General features: G+C 47.6%; 2 protein-coding genes across 8 annotated transcripts in view; both read left to right on the forward strand.

Moving 5' to 3' along the window:
• The window catches only part of PGLYRP2 (peptidoglycan recognition protein 2), a 99,311-nt gene extending 76,273 nt beyond the window's left edge, over nt 1-23,038 (forward strand). For all 5 annotated transcript variants that reach the window (XM_056570821.1, XM_056570819.1, XM_056570822.1 and 2 more), the window contains 2 exons: nt 6,033-6,330; nt 22,993-23,038. In XM_056570821.1, the coding sequence (XP_056426796.1) occupies nt 6,033-6,330; nt 22,993-23,007 (313 nt within the window). In that variant the 3' untranslated portion in view covers nt 23,008-23,038. The remainder of the gene's footprint in view (nt 1-6,032; nt 6,331-22,992) is intronic.
• Nucleotides 23,039-23,350: 312 nt separating this feature from the next.
• The window catches only part of RASAL3 (RAS protein activator like 3), an 80,879-nt gene continuing 80,032 nt past the window's right edge, over nt 23,351-24,197 (forward strand). For all 3 annotated transcript variants that reach the window (XM_056570831.1, XM_056570830.1, XM_056570832.1), the window contains exon 1: nt 23,351-23,825. In XM_056570831.1, coding sequence (XP_056426806.1) covers nt 23,531-23,825 — 295 coding nt within the window. In that variant the 5' untranslated portion in view covers nt 23,351-23,530. The remainder of the gene's footprint in view (nt 23,826-24,197) is intronic.

The raw sequence follows: 24,197 nt of genomic DNA on the forward strand, positions 1-24,197 counted from the left end.
CCACTGAAAGGTCTAAGGTGGCTTTCGTAGTCAGTCTTCTGTCCGGAAAAGCCCTGTCATGGGCCACACCGCTCTGGGACCGCAATGACCCCGTCACTGCCTCTGTACACTCCTTCTTCTCGGAAATCCGAAGTGTCTTTGAGGAACCTGCCCGAGCCTCTTCTGCTGAGACTGCCCTGTTGAACCTGGTCCAGGGTAATTCTTCCGTTGGCGAGTATGCCGTACAATTCCGTACACTTGCTTCAGAATTGTCCTGGAATAATGAGGCCCTCTGCGCGACCTTCAAAAAAGGCCTATCCAGCAACATTAAAGATGTTCTGGCCGCACGAGAAATTCCTGCTAATCTACATGAACTTATTCACCTAGCCACTCGCATTGACATGCGTTTTTCTGAAAGGCGTCAGGAACTCCGCCAAGATATGGACTCTGTTCGCACGAGGCGTTTCGTCTCCTCGGCTCCTCTCTCCTCTGGTCCCCTGCAATCTGTTCCTGTGCCTCCCGCCGTGGAGGCTATGCAGGTCGACCGGTCTCGCCTGACACCTCAAGAGAGGACACGACGCCGTATGGAGAACCTCTGCCTGTACTGTGCTAGTACCGAACACTTCCTGAGGGATTGTCCTATCCGTCCTCCCCGCCTGGAAAGACGTACGCTGACTCCGCACAAGGGTGAGACAGTCCTTGATGTCTACTCTGCTTCTCCACGTCTTACTGTGCCTGTGCGGATGTCTGCCTCTGCCTTCTCCTTCTCTACAGTGGCCTTCTTGGACTCTGGATCTGCAGGAAATTTTATTTTGGCCTCTCTCGTCAACAGGTTCAACATCCCAGTGACCAGTCTCGTCAGACCCCTCTACATCAATTGTGTAAATAATGAAAGATTGGACTGTACCATACGTTTCCGCACGGAGCCCCTTCTTATGAGCATCGGATCTCATCATGAGAGGATTGAACTTTTGGTCCTTCCCAATTGCACCTCGGAGATTCTCCTTGGACTTCCCTGGCTTCAACTTCATTCCCCAACCCTGGATTGGTCCACTGGGGAGATCAAGAGTTGGGGGTCCTCTTGTTCCAAGAACTGTCTAAAACCGGTTCCCAGTAACCCTTGCCGTAACTCTGTGGTTCCTCCAGTAACCGGTCTCCCTAAGGCCTATATGGACTTCGCGGATGTTTTCTGCAAAAAACAAGCTGAGACTCTACCTCCTCACAGGCCTTATGATTGCCCTATCGACCTCCTCCCGGGTACTACTCCACCCCGGGGCAGAATTTATCCTCTCTCTGCCCCAGAGACTCTTGCCATGTCCGAATACGTCCAGGAGAATCTAAAAAAGGGCTTTATCCGTAAATCCTCCTCTCCTGCCGGAGCCGGATTTTTCTTTGTGTCCAAAAAAGATGGCTCCCTACGTCCTTGCATTGACTACCGCGGTCTTAATAAAATCACGGTTAAGAACCGCTACCCCTTACCCCTCATCTCTGAACTCTTTGATCGCCTCCAAGGTGCCCACATCTTCACTAAATTGGACTTAAGAGGCGCCTATAACCTCATCCGCATCAGAGAGGGGGACGAGTGGAAAACGGCATTTAACACCAGAGATGGACACTTTGAGTATCTGGTCATGCCCTTTGGACTGTGCAATGCCCCTGCCGTCTTCCAAGACTTTGTCAATGAAATTTTTCGTGATCTGTTATACTCCTGTGTTGTGGTATATCTGGACGATATCCTAATTTTTTCTGCCAATCTAGAAGAACACCGCCAGCATGTCCGTATGGTTCTTCAGAGACTTCGTGACAACCAACTCTATGCCAAAATTGAGAAATGTCTGTTTGAATGCCAATCTCTTCCTTTTCTAGGATATTTGGTCTCTGGCCAGGGACTACAGATGGATCCAGACAAACTCTCTGCCGTCTTAAATTGGCCACGCCCCTCCGGACTCCGTGCTATCCAACGCTTTTTGGGGTTCGCCAATTATTACAGGCAATTTATTCCACATTTTTCTACCATTGTGGCTCCTATCGTGGCTTTAACCAAAAAAAATGCTGATCCCAAGTCCTGGCCTCCTCAAGCAGAAGACTCCTTTAAACGACTCAAGTCTGCCTTTTCTTCGGCTCCCGTGCTCTCCAGACCTGACCCTTCCAAACCCTTCCTATTGGAGGTTGATGCCTCCTCAGTAGGAGCTGGAGCTGTTCTTCTACAAAAAAAATTCTTCCGGGCATGCTGTCACTTGTGGTTTTTTCTCTAGGACCTTCTCTCCAGCGGAGAGGAACTACTCCATCGGGGATCGAGAGCTTCTAGCCATTAAATTAGCACTTGAGGAATGGAGGCATCTGCTGGAGGGATCAAGATTTCCTGTTATTATCTACACCGACCACAAGAACCTCTCCTACCTCCAGTCGGCCCAACGGCTGAATCCTCGCCAGGCCCGGTGGTCTCTGTTCTTTGCCCGATTTAATTTTGAGATTCACTTTCGTCCTGCCGATAAGAACATTAGGGCCGATGCTCTCTCTCGTTCCTCGGATGCCTCAGAAGTTGATCTCCCTCCGCAACACTTCATTCCACCTGACTGCCTGATCTCCACTTCTCCTGCCTCCATCAGGCAGACTCCTCCAGGAAAGACCTTTGTTTCTCCACGCCAACGCCTCGGAATCCTCAAATGGGGTCACTCCTCCCATCTCGCAGGTCATGCGGGCATCAAGAAATCTGTGCAACTCATCTCCCGCTTCTATTGGTGGCCGACTCTGGAGACGGATGTTGGGGACTTTGTGCGAGCCTGCACTATCTGTGCCCGGGATAAGACTCCTCGCCAGAAGCCCGCTGGTTTTCTTCATCCTCTGCCTGTCCCCGAACAGCCTTGGTCTCTGATTGGTATGGATTTTATTACTGATTTACCCCCTTCCCGTGGCAACACCGTTATTTGGGTGGTCGTTGATCGATTCTCCAAAATGGCACATTTCATCCCTCTTCCTGGTCTTCCTTCTGCGCCTCAGTTGGCTAAACAATTTTTTGTACACATTTTTCGTCTTCACGGGTTGCCTACGCAGATTGTCTCGGATAGAGGGGTCCAATTCGTGTCTAAATTCTGGAGAGCTCTCTGTAAACAACTCAAGATTAAATTAAATTTTTCCTCTGCATATCATCCCCAGTCCAATGGACAAGTAGAAAGAATTAACCAGATCCTGGGTGATTATTTGCGACATTTTGTTTCCTCCCGCCAGGATGACTGGGCAGATCTCCTTCCATGGGCCGAATTCTCGTATAACTTCAGGGTCTCTGAATCTTCCTCCAAATCCCCATTTTTCGTGGTGTACGGCCGTCACCCTCTTCCCCCCCTCCCTACCCCCTTGCCCTCTGGTCTGCCCGCTGTGGATGAAATTTCTCGTGACCTTTCCATTATATGGAGAGAGACCCAAAATTCTCTCTTACAGGCTTCTTCACGCATGAAGAGGTTCGCGGATAAGAAAAGAAGAGCTCCCCCCGTTTTTTCCCCTGGAGACAAGGTATGGCTCTCCGCTAAATATGTCCGCTTCCGTGTCCCTAGCTACAAGTTGGGACCACGCTATCTTGGTCCTTTCAAAATTTTGTGTCAAATTAATCCTGTCTCTTATAAACTTCTTCTTCCTCCTTCTCTTCGTATCCCTAATGCCTTTCACGTCTCTCTTCTCAAACCACTCATCCTCAACCGTTTTTCTCCCAAATCTGTTCCTCCCACTCCTGTTTCCGGCTCCTCGGACGTCTTCTCGGTCAAGGAAATTTTGGCTGCCAAAAAGGTCAGAGGGAAAAATTTTTTTTTAGTAGACTGGGAGGGTTGTGGTCCTGAAGAGAGATCCTGGGAACCTGAGGACAACATCCTTGACAAAAGTCTGCTCCTCAGGTTCTCAGGCTCCAAGAAGAGGGGGAGACCCAAGGGGGGGGGTACTGTTACGCCGAGCGCTCCGGGTCCCCGCTCCTCCCCGGAGCGCTCGCTTCACTCCCTCCGCTGCAGCGCTCCGGTCACGTCCTCTGACCCGGGGCGCTGCGATCCTGCTGCCAGCCGGGATGCGATTCGCGATGCGGGTAGCGCCCGCTCGCGATGCGCACCCCGGCTCCCCTACCTGACTCGCTCCCCGTCTGTTCTGTCCCGGCGCGCGCGGCCCCGCTCCCTAGGGCGCGCGCGCGCCGGGTCTCTGCGATTTAAAGGGCCACTGCGCCGCTGATTGGCGCAGTGGTTCCAATTAGGGTTTTCACCTGTGCACTTCCCTATATTACCTCACTTCCCTTGCACTCCCTTGCCGGATCTTGTTGCCTTAGTGCCAGTGAAAGCGTTCCTTGTGTGTTCCTTGCCAGTGTTTCCAGACCTTCTGCCGTTGCCCCTGACTACGATCCTTGCTGCCTGCCCCGACCTTCTGCTACGTCCGACCTTGCTTCTGCCTACTCCCTTGTACCGCGCCTATCTTCAGCAGCCAGAGAGGTGAGCCGTTGCTAGTGGATACGACCTGGTCACTACCGCCGCAGCAAGACCATCCCGCTTTGCGGCGGGCTCTGGTGAAAACCAGTAGTGGCTTAGAACCGGTCCACTAGCACGGTCCACGCCAATCCCTCTCTGGCACAGAGGGTCCACTACCTGCCAGCCGGCATCGTGACAAGGACCTGTCAGGATAACATTGGTGTCCGCTGTGACACCCTCCATCGTGCCACGTCCCTGCGCAGGTGGTCCAGTAATTGGATGGGAGAGTGAGCGGTACTAGCTTTTACAATAAATAAATCTTGTATCCAAAGTCATAAGTGAATTACATAAGGCTCACAAATGTGGTATGGGGTGTGATGCAGGGCAGATGGAATTACCCTAGGGGCAGATGGCATTAAACACTTGTATTCATGACGTCAGGGCGTGGTTTATCCTCAATACCACTCGAAGGTATACCGCTGGATCCTGGGCTAGGCACAGGGGGTAATAATGACTCAGACACCAAGTTACAGACAACAGTAGCTTTACTGAGTGACAGATGGTGCAGTCTATACAGTGTAGCCAGGCCCACGGAGGTGACCAGTGACTTCAGAGACCTTAAAGGGGTTATCCAGGAAAAAAACTTTTTTTTATATATCAACTGGCTCCAGAAAGTTATACAGATTTGTAAATTACTTCTATTAAAAAATCTTAATCCTTTCAGTACTTATGAGCTTCTGAAGTTAAGGTTGTTCTTTTCTGTCTAAGTGCTCTCTGATGACACGTGTCTCGGGAAACGCCCAGTTTAGAAGCAAATCCCCATAGTAAACCTCTTCTAAACTGTGTGGTTCCTGAGACACGTGTCATCAGAGAGCACTTAGACAGAAAAGAACAACCTTAACTTCAGAAGCTCATAAGTACTGAAAGGATTAAGATATTTTAATAGAAATAATTTACAAATCTGTTTAACTTTCTGGAGCCAGGTGATATATAAAAAAAAGTTTTTTTCCTGGAATACCCCTTTAAGGGCTTGCTGGAACTTGCAGTGGTTTTGGACAATTTAGTGCAGGCCACGTTTACTTGACAATAGATGACAGTGACTGACTTGATTTGACTGGAGACAGACTAAGCTGTGACTTTATCTTACTTGTAGACTTGTGGCTGCAGACTTGACTTGAGGCTCCTATGACTCCAGACACACTCCTAGACACGACTGCACCTCAGAAAATACTCAGCAACTAAGAGAGAGAAGAGACTCCTCCCAGGGCTTTTATGGGGGAGACTCTGGTGGGGTCCCATTGGTCACCCATAAGTCACCTGGTCACTGATACCTCCTGGGTAACATTCACATGACAACTCACATGACAACTAGTGATCACATGTTAACCTTTCTTAAAGATACAACATTCTTATATACATAACATAGGGGATAATATACAATTACAGTAGAACAGATGCAGGTGGGGGGGGGGGGGTTTGGTCCAGGGGACACTGCAGGAAGGCTGCAACAAATCCTGTACTGGGCCACCTCACAAACAGTTGGACATAGATAATGTATAGGTTTAGTATGTAAGTTACATTTTAATGCATTTTGTCTTCTTTGCCCACATTCTTTAGCTTCGTGGTAGGTTCTGATGGATATCTGTATGAAGGACGTGGTTGGCATTGGGTTGGGGCTCACACCAAGGGCCACAACTTTGTGGGTTATGGCATTAGCTTCATTGGAGACTTCACATCATCAGTCCCTGAGTCTCACATACTGCAGCTGGTCAGGGATCGCTTCTTGAAGTGTGCTGTAACATCTGGCTACATTTTGCCCAACTATACCATCCAGGGTCATCGACAGGTTGTGAAAACCACATGTCCGGGAGATGCCCTGTTCCAAGAGATTACCAGCTGGGAGCACTTTACAAAGGTAACAGAGAAATTCTAAGGTTATTTTTCTCCTAGAAGCACTATAGTCCATCAACTTTTGGATCTCCAGATATTTAACCTAATGATGATGGTCATGCCATAGCATTTTATATGTTTAGCAATCAGATGAGGTCCCCAGACCACCACCAAACTTGACGTTTCTGTTTTATGTCAGAGGTTTGTTGATTTATGCTGTTATCCCATGGTTCCTTTTGTGAATTGGGCCTATATCAGCAAGATCTAAAACTGCAGAGACATGATGACCTACACATTTGCTTAATTATTTAAACTTAAAATATTGAAGAGTGCTGGTTGTTCCAACAACAAAAGTACGGGCACCACTAACGATACTAAGGACATGGGTGCAACTACTTAGCAAAATGCTATATCTTTATTTATTTTTAAAGGAGAGAACAAGACAGCGAACAAAGAATGTTGTTGTTCCAATATTCTTCAATTTAAGATTTAAAGGAGATGTCTCATACTTAAAATTACAGAAAAACTTACCTCTTCTGTAAGGAGCCTCGGCCCAAAGCAAGGGATAAGTTTTTGTTACGCCGAGCGCTCCGGGTCCCCGCTCCTCCCCGGAGCGCTCGCTACACTTCCCTCACTGCAGCGCCCCGGTCGGTTCCACGGACCCGGGGCGCTGCGTTACCACCTCCGGCCGGGATGCGATTCGCGATGCGGGTAGCGCCCGCTCGCGATGCGCACCCCGGCTCCCGTACCTTACTCGCTCCCCGTCAGTTCTGTCCCGGCGCGCGCGGCCCCGCTCCCTAGGGCGCGCGCGCGCCGGGTCTTTGCGATTTAAAGGGCCACTGCACCGCTGATTGGTGCAGTGGTTCCAATTAGTGTTTACACCTGTGCACTTCCCTATATCACCTCACTTCCCCTTCACTCCCTCGCCGGATCTTGTTGCCCTAGTGCCAGAGAAAGCGTTCCTTGTGTGTTCCTTGCCTGTGATTCCAGACCTTCTGCCGTTGCCCCTGACTACGATCCTTGCTGCCTGCCCCGACCTTCTGCTACGTCCGACCTTGCTTCTGTCTACTCCCTTGTACCGCGCCTATCTTCAGCAGCCAGAGAGGTTGAGCCGTTGCTAGGGGATACGACCTGGTCACTACCGCCGCAGCAAGACCATCCCGCTTTGCGGCGGGCTCTGGTGAAAACCAGTAGTGACTTAGAACCGATCCTCTAGCACGGTCCACGCCAATCCCTCTCTGGCACAGAGGATCCACTACCTGCCAGCCGGCATCGTGACAGTAGATCCGGCCATGGATCCCGCTGAAGTTCCTCTGCCAGTTGTCGCTGACCTCACCACGGTGGTCGCCCAGCAGTCACAACAGATTGCGCAACAAGGCCAACAGCTGTCTCAACTGACTGTTATGCTACAACAGTTACTACCACAGCTCCAGCAATCATCTCCTCCGCCAGCTCCTGTACCTCCTCCGCAGCGAGTGGCCGCTTCTGGAATACGACTATCCTTGCCGGATAAATTTGATGGGGACTCTAAGTTTTGCCGTGGCTTTCTTTCCCAATGTTCATTACACTTGGAGATGATGTCGGACCAGTTCCCCACTGAAAGGTCTAAGGTGGCTTTCGTAGTCAGCCTGCTGTCTGGAAAAGCCCTGGCTTGGGCCACACCGCTCTGGGACCGCAATGACCCCGTCACTGCCTCTGTACACTCCCTCTTCTCGGAAATTCGAAGTGTCTTTGAGGAACCTGCCCGAGCCTCTTCTGCTGAGACTGCCCTGTTGAACCTGGTCCAGGGTAATTCTTCCGTTGGCGAGTATGCCGTACAGTTCCGTACCCTTGCTTCAGAATTATCCTGGAATAATGAGGCACTCTGCGCGACCTTTAAAAAAGGCCTATCCAGCAACATTAAAGATGTTCTGGCCGCACGAGAAATCCCTGCTAACCTACATGAACTCATCCATCTTGCCACTCGCATTGACATGCGTTTTTCCGAACGGCGTCAGGAGCTCCGCCAGGATATGGACTCTGTTCGCACGAGGCGTTTCTTCTCCCCGGCTCCTCTCTCCTCTGGTCCCCTGCAATCTGTTCCTGTGCCTCCCGCCGTGGAGGCTATGCAGGTCGACCGGTCTCGCCTGACACCCCAAGAGAGGACACGACGCCGCATGGAGAATCTCTGCCTGTACTGTGCTAGTACCGAACACTTCCTGAAGGATTGTCCTATCCGTCCTCCCCGCCTGGAAAGACGTCCGCTGACTCCGCACAAAGGTGAGACAGTCCTTGATGTCTACTCTGCTTCTCCACGTCTTACTGTGCCTGTGCGGATGTCTGCCTCTGCCTTCTCCTTCTCTGCTGTGGCCTTCTTGGACTCTGGATCTGCAGGAAATTTCATCTTAGCCTCTCTCGTCAACAAGTTCAACATCCCGGTGACCAGTCTCGCCAGACCCCTCTACATCAATTGTGTAAACAATGAAAGATTGGACTGTACTATACGTTTTCGCACGGAGCCCCTTCTAATGTGCATCGGATCTCATCACGAGAGGATTGAACTGTTGGTCCTCCCCAATTGCACTTCTGAAATCCTTCTTGGACTTCCCTGGCTTCAACTCCATTCCCCAATCCTGGATTGGTCCACTGGGGAGATCAAGAGTTGGGGGCCCTCTTGTTCCAAGGACTGCTTAAAACCGGTTCCCAGTAAACCTTGCCGTGTCCCTGTGCTTCCTCATGTAACCGGTCTCCCTAAGGCCTATATGGACTTTGCGGACGTTTTTTGCAAAAAACAAGCTGAGACTCTACCTCCTCACAGGCCTTATGATTGTCCCATTGACCTCCTCCCGGGCACTACTCCACCCCGGGGCAGAATCTATCCTCTGTCCGTCCCAGAGACTCTTGCCATGTCTGAATACGTCCAAGAAAATTTAAAAAAGGGCTTTATCCGTAAATCCTCCTCTCCTGCCGGAGCCGGATTTTTCTTTGTGTCCAAAAAAGATGGCTCTCTACGTCCTTGCATTGACTACCGCGGTCTTAATAAAATCACGGTTAAGAACCGCTACCCCCTACCCCTCATCTCTGAACTCTTTGATCGTCTCCAAGGTGCCCATATTTTTACCAAACTGGACTTAAGAGGTGCTTATAATCTCATCCGCATCAGAGAGGGGGATGAATGGAAAACGGCATTTAACACCAGAGATGGACACTTTGAGTATCTGGTCATGCCCTTTGGTCTATGCAACGCCCCTGCCGTCTTCCAAGACTTTGTTAATGAAATTTTTCGTGATCTACTATACTCCTGTGTTGTTGTATATCTGGACGATATCCTGATTTTTTCTGCCAATCTAGAAGAACACCGCCAGCATGTCCGTATGGTTCTTCAGAGACTTCGTGATAATCAACTCTATGCCAAAATAGAGAAATGTCTGTTTGAATGCCAATCTCTTCCTTTTCTAGGATACTTGGTCTCTGGCCAGGGACTACAAATGGACCCAGATAAACTCTCTGCCGTCTTAGATTGGCCACGCCCCTCCGGACTCCGTGCCATCCAACGTTTTTTGGGGTTCGCCAATTATTACAGGCAATTTATTCCACATTTTTCTACCATTGTGGCTCCTATTGTGGCTTTAACAAAAAAAAATGCCGATCCCAAGTCCTGGCCTCCTCAAGCGGAAGACGCCTTTAAACGACTCAAGTCTGCCTTTTCTTCGGCTCCCGTGCTCTCCAGACCTGACCCATCTAAACCCTTCCTATTGGAGGTTGATGCCTCCTCAGTGGGAGCTGGAGCTGTCCTTCTACAAAAAAACTCTTCCGGGCATGCTGTTACTTGTGGTTTTTTTTCCAGGACCTTCTCTCCGGCGGAGAGGAACTACTCCATCGGGGATCGAGAGCTTCTAGCCATTAAATTAGCACTTGAGGAATGGAGGCATCTGCTGGAGGGATCAAGATTTCCAGTTATTATTTACACCGATCACAAGAACCTCTCCTACCTCCAGTCTGCCCAACGGCTGAATCCTCGTCAGGCCAGGTGGTCTCTGTTCTTTGCCCGATTTAATTTTGAAATTCACTTTCGGCCTGCTGATAAAAACATTAGGGCCGATGCTCTCTCTCGTTCCTCAGATGCCTCTGAAATTGAACTCTCTCCTCAACACATCATTCCTCCTGACTGCCTGATTTCCACTTCTCCAGCCTCCATCAGGCAAACTCCTCCAGGAAAGACCTTTGTTTCTCCACGCCAACGCCTTGGGATCCTCAAATGGGGTCACTCCTCCCATCTCGCAGGTCATGCGGGCATCAAGAAATCTGTGCAACTCATCTCTCGCTTCTATTGGTGGCCGACTCTAGAGACTGATGTGGTGGACTTTGTGCGAGCCTGCACTATCTGTGCCCGGGATAAGACTCCTCGCCAGAAGCCCGCTGGTTTTCTTCATCCTCTACCTGTCCCCGAACAACCTTGGTCTCTGATTGGTATGGATTTTATTACTGACTTACCCCCATCCCATGGCAACACTGTTATTTGGGTGGTCGTTGATCGATTCTCCAAAATGGCACATTTCATCCCTCTTCCTGGCCTTCCTTCAGCGCCTCAGTTGGCTAAACAATTTTTTGTACACATTTTTCGTCTTCACGGGTTGCCTACACAGATCGTCTCGGATAGAGGCGTCCAATTTGTGTCTAAATTCTGGAGGGCTCTCTGTAAACAACTCAAGATTAAATTAAATTTTTCTTCTGCATACCATCCTCAATCCAATGGACAGGTAGAGAGAATTAACCAGATCTTGGGTGACTATTTACGACATTTTGTTTCCTCCCGCCAGGATGACTGGGCAGATCTTCTACCTTGGGCCGAATTCTCGTATAATTTCAGAATCTCTGAATCTTCCTCCAAATCTCCGTTTTTCGTGGTGTACGGCCGTCACCCTCTTCCCCCCCTCCCTACCCCCTTGCCCTCTGGTCTGCCCGCTGTGGATGAAATTTCTCGTGATCTTTCCACCATATGGAAAGAGACCCAAAATTCTCTCTTACAGGCTTCTTCTCGCATGAAGAGATTCGCAGATAAGAAAAGAAGAGCTCCTCCCATTTTTTCCCCTGGAGACAAGGTATGGCTCTCCGCTAAATATGTCCGTTTCCGTGTCCCGAGCTATAAGTTGGGACCACGCTATCTTGGTCCTTTTAAAGTTTTGTGTCAAATTAATCCTGTCTCTTACAAACTTCTTCTTCCTCCTTCTCTTCGTATCCCTAATGCCTTTCACGTCTCTCTTCTTAAACCTCTCATCCTCAACCGTTTTTCTCCTAAATCTGTTCCTCCCACTCCTGTTTCCGGCTCCTCGGACATCTTCTCTGTCAAAGAGATTTTGGCCTCTAAAAAGGTCAGGGGAAGAACTTTTTTTTTAGTGGATTGGGAGGGTTGTGGTCCAGAAGAGAGGTCCTGGGAACCTGAGGACAATATCCTGGACAAAAGTCTGATCCTCAGGTTCTCAGGCCCAAAGAAGAGGGGGAGACCCAAGGGGGGGGGTACTGTTACGCCGAGCGCTCCGGGTCCCCGCTCCTCCCCGGAGCGCTCGCTACACTTCCCTCACTGCAGCGCCCCGGTCGGTTCCACGGACCCGGGGCGCTGCGTTACCACCTCCGGCCGGGATGCGATTCGCGATGCGGGTAGCGCCCGCTCGCGATGCGCACCCCGGCTCCCGTACCTTACTCGCTCCCCGTCAGTTCTGTCCCGGCGCGCGCGGCCCCGCTCCCTAGGGCGCGCGCGCGCCGGGTCTTTGCGATTTAAAGGGCCACTGCACCGCTGATTGGTGCAGTGGTTCCAATTAGTGTTTACACCTGTGCACTTCCCTATATCACCTCACTTCCCCTTCACTCCCTCGCCGGATCTTGTTGCCCTAGTGCCAGAGAAAGCGTTCCTTGTGTGTTCCTTGCCTGTGATTCCAGACCTTCTGCCGTTGCCCCTGACTACGATCCTTGCTGCCTGCCCCGACCTTCTGCTACGTCCGACCTTGCTTCTGTCTACTCCCTTGTACCGCGCCTATCTTCAGCAGCCAGAGAGGTTGAGCCGTTGCTAGGGGATACGACCTGGTCACTACCGCCGCAGCAAGACCATCCCGCTTTGCGGCGGGCTCTGGTGAAAACCAGTAGTGACTTAGAACCGATCCTCTAGCACGGTCCACGCCAATCCCTCTCTGGCACAGAGGATCCACTACCTGCCAGCCGGCATCGTGACAGTTTTTCTGTAATTTTAAGTATAAAACATTTCCTTCTTTAGATCTGTGCCTCCAAAGTGTCCTGTCTCTGCACTTTACATGAAATCTTGTTTTGGGTTTTTAAAAATTGCATAAATAAAACATTTAAAAAAAATATGCATTTTTAACCCCTTAAGGACCGAGCCCTTTTTCACCTTAAGGACCGGAGCGTTTTTTGCACATCTGACCACTGTCACTTTAAACATTAATAACTCTGGAATGCTTTTAGTTATCATTCTGATTCCGAGATTGTTTTTTCGTGACATATTCTACTTTAACTTAGTGGTAAAATTTTATGGTAACTTGCATCCTTTCTTGGTGAAAAATCCCAAAATTTTATGAAAAAAATGAAAATTTAGCATTTTTCTAACTTTGAAGCTCTCTGCTTGTAAGGAAAATGGATATTCAAAATAAATTTTTTTTGGGTTCACATATACAATATGTCTACTTTATGTTTGCATCATAAAATTTATGAGTTTTTACTTTTGGAAGACACCAGAGGGCTTCAAAGTTCAGCAGCAATTTTGAAATTTTTCACAAAATTTTCAAACTCGCTATTTTTCATGGACCAGTTCAGGTTTGAAGTGGATTTGAAGGGTCTTCATATTAGAAATACCCCATAAAAGACCCCATTATAAAAACTACACCCCCCAAAGTATTCAAAATGACATTCAGTAAGTGTATTAACCCTTTAGGTGTTTCACAGGAATAGCAGCAAAGTGAAGGAGAAAATTCAAAATCTTCATTTTTTACACTCGCATGTTCTTGTAGACCCAATTTTTGAATTTTTGCAAGGGGTAAAAAGGAGAAAATTTTTACTTATATTTGAAACCCAATTTCTCTCGAGTAAGTACATACCTCATATGTCTATGTAAATTGTTCGGCGGGCGCAGTAGAGGGCTCAGAAGGGAAGGAGCGACAAATGGTTTTTGGGGGGCATGTCACCTTTAGGAAGCCCCTATGGTGCCAGGACAGCAGAAAAACACACATGGCATACCATTTTGGAAACTAGACCCCTCAGGGAACGTAACAAGGGGTAAAGTGAACCTTAATACCCCACAGGTGTTTCATGACTTTTGCATATGTAAAAAAAAATATTTTTTTTTTACCTAAAATGCTTGATTTCCCAAAAATTTTACATTTTTAAAAAGTGTAATAGCAGAAAATACCCCCCAAAATTTGAAGCCCAATTTCTCCCGATTCAGAAAACACCCCATATGGGGATGAAAATTGCTCTGCTGGCGCACTACAGGTCTCAGAAGAGAAGGAGTCACAATTGGCTTTTTGAAAGCAAATTTTGCTCTGGGGGCATGCCGCATTTAGGAAGCCCCTATGGTGCCAGGACAGCAAAAATACACACATGGCATACCATTTTGGAAACTAGACCCCTCAGGGAACGTAAAAAGGGGTAAAGTGAACCTTAATACCCCACAGGTGTTTCACGACTTTTGCATATGTAAAAAAAAATATTATTTTTTTACCTAAAATGCTTGGTTTCTCAAAAAGTTTACATTTTTAAAAAGGGTAATAGCAGAAAATACCCCCCAAAATTTGAAGCCCAATTTCTCCCGAATCAGAAAACACCCCATATGGGGGTGAAAAGTGCTCTGCTGGCGCCCAACAAGTCTCAGAAGAGAAGGAGTCACATTTGGCTTTTTGAAAGCAAATTTTGCTATGGGGGCATGCCGCATTTAGGAAGCCCCTATGGTGCCAGGACAGCAAAAAAAAAAAAACACATTGCATACCATTTTGGAAACTAGACCCCTCGGGGAACGTAACAAGGGGTTAAGTGAACCTTTATACCCCACAGGTGTTTCATGACTTTTGTATATGTAAAAAAAAAAAATTTTTTTTTACCTAAAATGCCTGTTTTCCCAAAAATGTTACATTTTTAAAAAGGGTAATAGCAGAAAATATCCGCCAAAATTTGAAGCCCAATTTCTCCCGAGTACGGCGATACCCCATATGTGTCCCTAAACTGTTGCCTTGAAATACGACAGGGCTCCAAAGTGAGTGCGCCATGCGCATTTGAGGCCTAAATTAGGGACCTGCATAGGGGTGGACATAGGGGTATTCTACGCCAGTGATTCCCAAACAGGGTGCCTCCAGCTGTTGTAAAACTCCCAGCATGCCTGGACAGTCAGTGGCTATCTGGCAATACTGGGAGTAGTTGTTTTGCAACAGCTGGAGGCTCCGTTCTGGAAACAGTGGCGTACCAGACGTTTTTCATTTTTATTGGGGAGGGGAGGGGGGCTGTGTAGGGGTATGTGTATATGTAGTGTTTTTTACTTTTTATTTTATTTTGTGGTAGTGTAGTGTAGTGTTTTTAGGGTACAGTCGCACGGGCGGGGGTTCACAGTAGTTTCTCGCTGGCAGTTTGAGCAGCGGCAGAAAATTTGCTGCAGCTCAAACTTGCAGCCGGATACTTACTGTAATCCTCCGCCCATGTGAGTGTACCCTGTACGTTCACATTGGGGGGGGAACATCCAGCTGTTGCAAAACTACAACTCCCAGCATGGACGGTCTATCAGTGCATGCTGGGAGTTGTAGTTTTGCAACAGCTGGAGACACACAGGTTGTGAAACACCGAGTTTGGTAACAAACTCAGTGTTTTGCAACCAGTGTGCCTTCAGCTGTTGCAAAAGCTACAACCCCCAGCATGTACGGACAGCGGAAGGGCATGCTGGGTCTTGTAGTTATGCAACAGCCGGAGGCATACTACATTGGCTGGGGATGCTGGGGATTGTAGTTATGCAACAGCTGGAGACACACTGGTTTACTACTTAACTCAGTGTGCCTTCAGCTGTTGCAAAACTACAACTCTCAGCAGTCACCGACAGCCAACGGGCATGCTGGGAGTTGTAGTTATGCAACCACCAGATGCACCACTACAACTCCCAGCATGCACTTGAGCTGTTTGTGCAAGCTGGGAGTTGTAGTTACACAACAGCTGAAGGTACACTTTTCCATAGAAAGAATGTGCCTCCAGCTGTTGCAAGACTACAAGTCCCAGCATGCCCATAAGGGCATGCTGGGAGTTGTGGTGGTCTGCCTCCTGCTGTTGCATAACTACAGCTCCCAGCATGCCCTTGTTGCATGCTGGGAGCTGTTGCTAAGCAACAGCAGGAGGCTGTCACTCACCTCCAACGATCCACACAGGACTGTACCTCGCCGCCGCCGTCGCTCCTGGGGCCCCGATCCCAACAGGGACGCCGGGGATCGGGGTCCCCAGCACCCGGGGTCGTCTTCCCGCACCCGCTCACGTCCTCCGGAAGAGGGGCGGAGCGGGTTGCGGGAGTGACACCCGCAGCAGGCGCCCTGATTGGTCGGCCGGTAATCCGGCCGACGAATCAGGGCGATCGTGAGGTGGCACCAGTGTCTCTGACGGCCCCGATCAGCCAGTAATTCCGGGTCATCGGGTCACTGGAGACCCGATTGACCCGGAATCCGCCGCAGATCGCTGGACTGAATTGTCCAGCGATCTGCGGCAATCGCCGACATGGGGGGACATAATGACCCCCCTGGGCGATATGCCGGGATGCCTGCTGAACGATTTCAGCAGGCATCCGGCTCCGGCTCCCCTCCGGCTAGCGGTGGGGGCCGGAAATGCTCAGGGCGTATCCATATGCCCTCGGTCCTTAAGGACTTGGAAACGGGGGCGTATGGATACGCCCTATGTCCTTAAGGGGTTAAGACAACATAGTTATAATAAAATTTTCTATGTCTAATTATTAACCTAAATTATAGTCTGCATCAGCAGTCAGGAAGATGATGGGGAGCAGGCTAGTTCCAGCAGCATTGGCTCTTGTCCAGGTCTCTCTCACTGACTCACTGACAGTTGCGATCACGTCTGCAGTGTCAGTGATGGTGGCTGGTCATAATAAGGATGCATTCACACCACTATTGTGCAATAAGGCTGCTGACGGGGGAATTTAAAAACCAGCCAACGCTGTATCCCCGCTGGACCAACACTGCACCCTACTTATTTGAATGAGCAGAACAGAGTCAGATAGTGACTCCGGTCACTTCATTTATAAACCGTTTCAGTTTTATTGCCGGACTAAAAACCATAACAGACCATGTGTCATGAAAGGGGGTCAGGGAGCAGGGAGTTAGTGAGCCCTAACTGTTCCTACAACCGCTGTCCCTTCCTATTGCCCATCCGCCCTAAACGATGAATCGACAATCATGAGTACAGTCCCTATACTGCGCTAAAGTTCATGGTTGTAAGAGTCAAACAAAACAAAACAAACTGTACACTGTCAGGGAACAAGTTTACAGAATTTCAGAACACTAAACAGGTCAGGATAACAAGAGCACTGTTCACACTGGATTCTGAACAAGAGACACAGTAGACACCCCCCTGCAATCATGGAGGGATGTTACGCCGAGCGCTCCGGGTCCCTGCTCCTTCCCGGAGCACTCGCGGCGTTCTCCTCTCTGCAGCGCCCCGGTCAGACCCTCTGACTGGGAGCGCTGCATTGTCACTGCCGGCGGGGATGCGATCCGTTCCCGTTCCCCGGCTGTCACGTCCCGGCGCGGCCCCGCTCTCTTGGGCGCGCGCGCCGGCTCTCTAAGATTTGAAGGGCCAGTGCACCACTAATTGGTGCCTGGGCCAATCAGTGTCTATTAGCTTCCCTGCTCCATGTGTATATAAACCCACTTCCCCTTCCTGTCCTTGCCGGATCTTGTTGCCTCAGTGCCTAGTGGAAGCGTTTTGTGAGTGCCCTTATCAGTGTTACCAGACCTTCTGCCGTTGCCCTTGACTACGAACCTTGCCGCCTGCCCTGACCTTCTGCTACGTCTGACCTCGCCTCTGTCTAGTCCTCCTGTACCACGCCAGTCTCAGCAGTCAGTGAGGTTGAGCCGCTACCGGTGGACACGACCTGGTTGCTACCGCCGCAGCAAGACCATCCCGCTCTGCGGCGGGTTCTGGTGAAAACCAGTAGCAACTTAGAACCGGTCCTCCAGTACGGTCCATGCCAATCCCTCTCTGACACAGAGGATCCACCATCAGCCTGCCGAATCCTGACAAGGGACAACAATACTAAAGCCAAATAGGCTCCTAGCTAGCGGACACACTCCACAGTGATCAGGATGCTAGCCTAGAAGGATACAAAAATCTTAAATACAAGCAAACATGGTTACAGACACAAGACTAACTCACTCCTAACTCACTAACTCACGCCAGATTAGCACAAGGCTCAAAACAGGATTATATCCTATGAGATCCATGATCAAGCAAGGTTCAAAAACAGGACAGACAAAATGCACAGTGTAAATAAAGACTCAGGAAACACAAATCAAATGCAGAACAAACAATACAAGAATACTAAAACCTAACAAAGGTACTAAAACAAAGCAGGCTAAAATCTAGATATCAGACAGAACAGAAAACCATTGTTAAAAATCAGTACATTTGCTCAGACAGACATACTGAACATAATGAGAACATGATCATAATAACAGGTGTATTTACTCACAAGGAATACCAGTAGAGCTACGGTCTAAATAACACCACAGGGATCACATAAGCTGGAAGCATTAACCGGTTGGGGACGGAGGGCGTACCTATTCGCCCTCCACCCACTCCCTTTCTATAACGCGGGGCCACGGCATCATAGCGGGTCGGGCCCTCTAACAACGGCCGGGACCCGTGGCTAATAGCGCGCAACACGGAACGCGGCATTCAAAGTTGAACGTATATATATATAGTAATCTGCACCCGGCTAGCTCAGTGGACTGTTCGGGATCGCTGCGGCAAAATTGAACAGCTGTAGGACAGTAGGAAGGTCCCCTACCTTCCTCCTTGCTGTCCGATCGCCGAATGACTGCTCAGTGCCTGAGATCCAGGCATGAGCGGTTAAGCGGCAGAATCATTGATCAATGGTTTCCTATGAGAAACCATAAATCAATGTAAAAGATTAGTGTGTGCAGTGTTATAGTCCCCTATGGGAGCTATAACACTGCAAAAAAAAGTGAAAAATAAATAATTTAACCCCTTCCCTAATAAAAGTTTGAACCACCCCCATTTTCCCATTTAAAAAAAAAAACAGTGTAAATAAAAATAAACATATGTGATATCGCCGCGAGTGGAAATGTTCGAATTATAAAAATATATCATTAACTAAACCGCACGGTCAATGTGGTATGCGCAAAAAATTCCAAAGTCCAAAATAGGGTATTTTTGGTCACTTTTTATATCATGAAAAAATGAATAAAAAGTGATCAAAAAGTCGGATCAATACAAAAATGGTACTGCTAGAAACTTCAGATCACGGTGCAAAAAATGAGCCCTCATACCACCCCGTACGCGAAAAAATAAAAAGTTATAGTGGTCAGAATATGACAATTTTAAACGTATATATTTTCCTGCATGTAGTTATGATTTTTTCCAGTACGACAAAATCAAACCTATATAAGTAGGGTATCATTTTAATCGTATGGACCTACAGAATAAAGATAAGGTGACATTTTTACCGAAAAATGTACTGCGTAGAAACGGAGGTCCCCAAAAGTTACAAACTGGCGTTTTTTCTTCAATTTTGACACACAATGATTTTTTTTTCTGTTTCGCCGTAGACTTTTGGGAAAAATGACTGATTTCATTACAAAGTAGAATTGGTGGTGCAAAAAATAAGCCATCATGTGGATTTTTAGGTGCAAAATTGAAAGGGTTATGATTTTTAAAATGTAAGGAGCAAAAATGAAAGTGCCAAAATGGAAAACCCTCTGTCCCTAAAGTGTTAAAAAGTACCTGTCATACCCCTGGGTATTGCCCTTATTGAAAGATTTGGTGAATTCTCCGGTCTTAAGATCAACTGGGGGAAATCTGTGTTTATGCCGGTTCAGGATGTTCAGTGGGGCTCCTGCCTTCATGGCCTCAGGGTGGTGGACCAGTTTAAGTACCTAGGGGTGCTGGTGCATAGGCAGTTTGGGAACGATTTCCATTCTAATATCCAACCTTTGATTCCATATGTTCGTGACAAGTTCAGAGTGTGGGCGACCCTGCCGCTCTCTGTGGCGGGTCGTATCAACCTCATCAAGATATTGATCCTTCCCAAATGTCTTTATTTATTAGACCATGCCTCTGCAGCAATTCCCCTTTCCTTCTTTAAGCAGTTACACTCCCTGTTTCCCCCGTTCATAGGGGGGAACAATAGGTCCAAGCTTAAGCTAACTACTTTACAACATTCTAGAGGGGAGGGGGGTATGTCATTCCTTGATTTACAATTGTACTATTTAGCGGGTCAATTGCGCTATTTATATCACTGGGTCTCAGCTCCTTCCCTACCAAATAGCGAACACCACCTGGCCCATTATTTACAGCTGACACACCTATGGCCTGTGCTTGAGGGCAGATCGGGACTGGGGGGCTCGTGGCTACCATTGCATAAACTGGCGCTCCAGGTCTGGTCTACTACGAAACGTATTTTTGGTTATGCTGACATTATGTTGGTCCGCCAACTGTGGCATGACCCTCTTCTGCCGCAGTTCTCTGCCCAACTGGATCCCTGGTTCTGGAGATCCCACTATTGGAGATGTACATGATGGTGTAGCTTTTAGAGAGTTTCAGTACTTTGTGGATGAAAGGGCTGTGCCTAGGCAGTCCTTCTATAGGGTTCTCCAGCTTCGGCACGCGTTCTCTGTCCAGTTTCCTAGACCCTCTGTACCCTTCTCTCGCTTTCCTGTAATAGGTGGGTTTAACACGCAGGGTCCCAGAGGCTTGATTTCTGCTCTATACACTGTATTACTAAACGCCAGGATGCGTGGGAAACCTTTGATAGTTGAAGCGAGATGGAAAGCTTGCATCCCTGACCTGACCAAGGAGGAGTGGGCGGCTGCCCTATCATCCCACCTTTATTTCTCGCCCTCTATCAATAACCGCCTTATACAACTGTATATGTTTCACCAGTCATATCTTACACCGACTCGACTAGCCAGGATGGGTAGACGTCCAGACTCGACCTGTCACCGCTGTGGGGACGTTGACGCTGACTATGTGCATTTGATGTGGTCCTGTAGACTGATATCCTCTTTCTGGACAGATGTTTTGCAGTTTGTGTGCTCATTGGTACAACGCCAGATCCCCTTGACCCCTAAATTTTGCCTCCTGGGACTTTTTGATGAGGAGCACTGGACTCCAGCTGAAATGACTTTTCTTAGAGAAGTCTTCTTTTTAGCCCGCAAGGCCACAGCCTTGCGTTGGATGGACCCCAGACTGCCCACCCTGTCGGGCTGGAAGGCCCTTGTGAACACTGCAGTGGACTTTGAATACTTAGTTTATAAACACCGCAAACAACGCACCAAATTTCATAAGATATGGTCTGCCTGGTGTGCTTCTCCGCACGCTAACTATTCTAGGTCCCGGTTCTTGTCAGCTAGGGACCACCTCACCTCGGCATCTTAGTTCCGTTCCGCCACCCGGTCCCTGCCCTCCCCTCTGCTTTCCTTTGCCCATATCCATTCGACTCTCCTCCTCTTATTTTACTTTACCGTCTCTTTTTTCCCCCCTTTAGTTTTTTCCCTTTCCCTATTTTCCCCTTCTTTTCCTCACCCTTTTCCGCCTTTCCCGCCTGCAGCCCTGTGGATGTGTGGGCTATGTTTGTTTGTTCGTCCCATGTCCGTCCTTAGTGTTGTCTTGTCTTTGTCTTTCCCCACACTTTGTGAAGTTCCCACCGATAGTGGAAGATTGTTCAAGGTTTTATATGTGTGGTTTGGTTTAATGTCAATGTAAAGGATATCCACCTGGATTGTACATTGTGGCCTTTCCTGATATGCTTATCGGGACATTATTATGCTACGACTTGAATTTTGTATGCTCCTTTATTGTTTTATTCTCCTTGGTACACTTACATTGCAATAAAAACAGTTTAAAAAAAAAAGAGTACCTGTCATCAAACAATATTTTCTAAACTAACTCAGATTATATTCACCAACTACTCATAACACCCCTCCTGCCCTTAAAAAAAAATTCTGAGCTTTAAAAAGTTCTGTATCATACCTTTCCCCTTGCTCACATTGTTTTAGCTTTCAGCAGGAGAAAGTGGGCGTTTCCCAGCAGGCGCGACATCACTGAAGCCTGTGAGAGCTGTGTCTCACAATGCCCCACACGCACTTCCCTAGTTTGGTCTCCTGCCAGGCCGGGAGGAGACCAAACTAACTGTTTGATTTGCGCAGGAAACAGAAGAGAGCCACCTAGTGGCCGTTTTTTCAATCACATTAAAAACATATAAAGTTTGAGAATTTTAACAGCAAGTAAATAGCAAAGTGTCTTATAATTACATAAAGAACAATATATTAAAAGTTTCTTTAGTGGCAGGTATTCTTTAACTGTCCCATAACCAGAGAGATTATAAACTCAGAAACTGCTCAGATATAAACAAAATGTCTGAACGGGACCCAAAGCAGAAAAATGCAAAACACAGATAAACGGACATTACACCATGGTTTTCAGTCTGGTCCAAAAAAGAGTCGACTGGAGTCACTATCTGTGCTCTGTGCCTTATTGCACAATCATGGTGTGAGTGCACCCTAAGAGGTGTCAGCAGCAGGAATAAATGGAGCAATGCTGCAATAGATGATGGGCAATGCGGTAGGTGGTTGTCTACCCTGCCTAGCCCTCGTCCTGGCTTTGAAAATAATAAATAATTCCCCAAACATATGGTGATTATGACAGGTAACTTTGAATTTTTTACATTGACATGGTATTTGTTTTTGTTTTTTGTAAAGAAATGTTCACTGTGGACAGTACCTCCTATTTAAAAGCCCCCCAGCACAATAAGCAGTTCACAAGGTCCCCCTGGTGGGACCTCTAGTGATCAGCTGATATCTATGGGGTAAGCTAGCAGTGTTTGGTTGCCCTGCAGTGCCACCACAGGGGATATTAAGCATTACACAATGATGATTCACATCAATGGCGTGTCTATGAAATGCAGGAAAGTACAGGTCCTCCAGAGTAAGAGACACTATTTGTAACTGTACTCCACTCTTCGTAATAGAGAGAATATTGGATCCATCTTTATTAATAGGATTTATAAAATGTATTTCAACTTCTTCTTTTAAGCGTGACTACAATTCTGCTATGGTGGCAGAATACATTTAAACTTTGCAGACAATCTCGTAGCCCAAGACTCACGTGAGCAGATTCCAAAAACTCCCATGCTGGAAGTCCTATAGACTTGTATGGGAGTCTGTCTGGGAATTCGCCTGATCCTGTGAGTCTCGGGGTATCAGGCTTGGAGTAACACTTTAATGGTCTATTCACACGTACGGTATTCTGCGCAGATTTGATGCGCAGGATTTCAAGCCGTGTTCAGTCAATCAGCTTACATTGAAATCTGCAGCAGAAAATCCTGCACATCAAATCTGCACAGAATACTGTGCGTGTGAATAGACCCTAAATCTTCATCTTTTTTGACCACTGTTTAAGAAGTCTAACTTTTACTCTTTTGTCTTTCTAGGAATCCAAAGACTGATTTGTTGCAGATCAATATTTCACTCCTCTGGTTTTATTCTAAATAAAGTTTTATAATTTCAGTTTGACTTCTGTGAATTATAGTGCATTTTCATATAACCACAATCCTTCCTTCCCCCCCCCCCGCCACCTTACTAGACTCTGATCAGGGTGATGAAAGATTTTCGAGACACCGCAGGTTTGCTGTCATAAGTTTTGTCAAGCATATTTCCTGTTACAGGGGGAAGAAGCAGACGAAAGATGTAAAAAATTAGTTAAGAGAGAGGGGCAGGGTATAGGGGTGTAGACAAGCCAGATTATCAGACAAGGGGGCAGTCGAATAAGGAACAGGTTCAGAAGTAAAATTCAGAGGAAGTTTAGAAAACAGACAATATACGAGAAGAAGTGGAGGTGCCTTAGAAGACAGATTCTGTTATGAAGGCATAATGTTATGCACAGGATAGAGATTCTAGAGGTTACTGCGGATACTTTATAAAGTCAGTCTCCTCCGCACAAGACTTGTAAAGAACTCAGATATTTGAAAAATGGTGGAACCATGTGACGAGCCAGTAGCTATAGAGTCCACCACTCCAGAGCCTTCTCCTCTGGGGTCTTATCAATGGAAGAAAGGACAAAAGCGAAGCGTGTGGGATCGACTTCAAGGGTGGAAGTCTTCTCGTGGGTCCCAGAACAAGGAATCACAAAAAAGGCAGATGCCTCTGTTTAAGAAGTCAAAGTCTACCAAAGAACCTAACACGGGGAGCTTTGTACATTATCTACGGTCGGTGCACCAGAAGGGAAGGAAGAAAGAGGTGGTGGAGCCAATTGAGGTTATAGAAGGTAAGCAGGAGATTGTGGGACACTCTGTATAAAGTTCGCTTTTTACCTGAAGAACTCTTCTTCTTCGGATACAATAAACACTTCCATGCTAGAATTTCTATTTGTAATAATATAATACTATTACCAACTATAGACAACCTGGAGACATATACTTATGTATCAGATCTTTGTTTAAATGTTGATCCAGACTGAAAACCACATGAGGTTGGGAAGAGATTTTTGCCACTCTAGGGCAGATAGACTTATGATTTATGAGATTTGCTATTACATTTGTATTGCTTCTGCAGCCCCTGACTACAACTTCTGACCTATGCTTCTATAGTTTGGGATTGTCATAGGGACACTGTGAAGACCCAAATCACTGTCTATATG

Source organism: Hyla sarda, chromosome 4 (assembly GCF_029499605.1).
Source record: "Hyla sarda isolate aHylSar1 chromosome 4, aHylSar1.hap1, whole genome shotgun sequence".
Classification (NCBI taxonomy): domain Eukaryota; kingdom Metazoa; phylum Chordata; class Amphibia; order Anura; family Hylidae; genus Hyla; species Hyla sarda.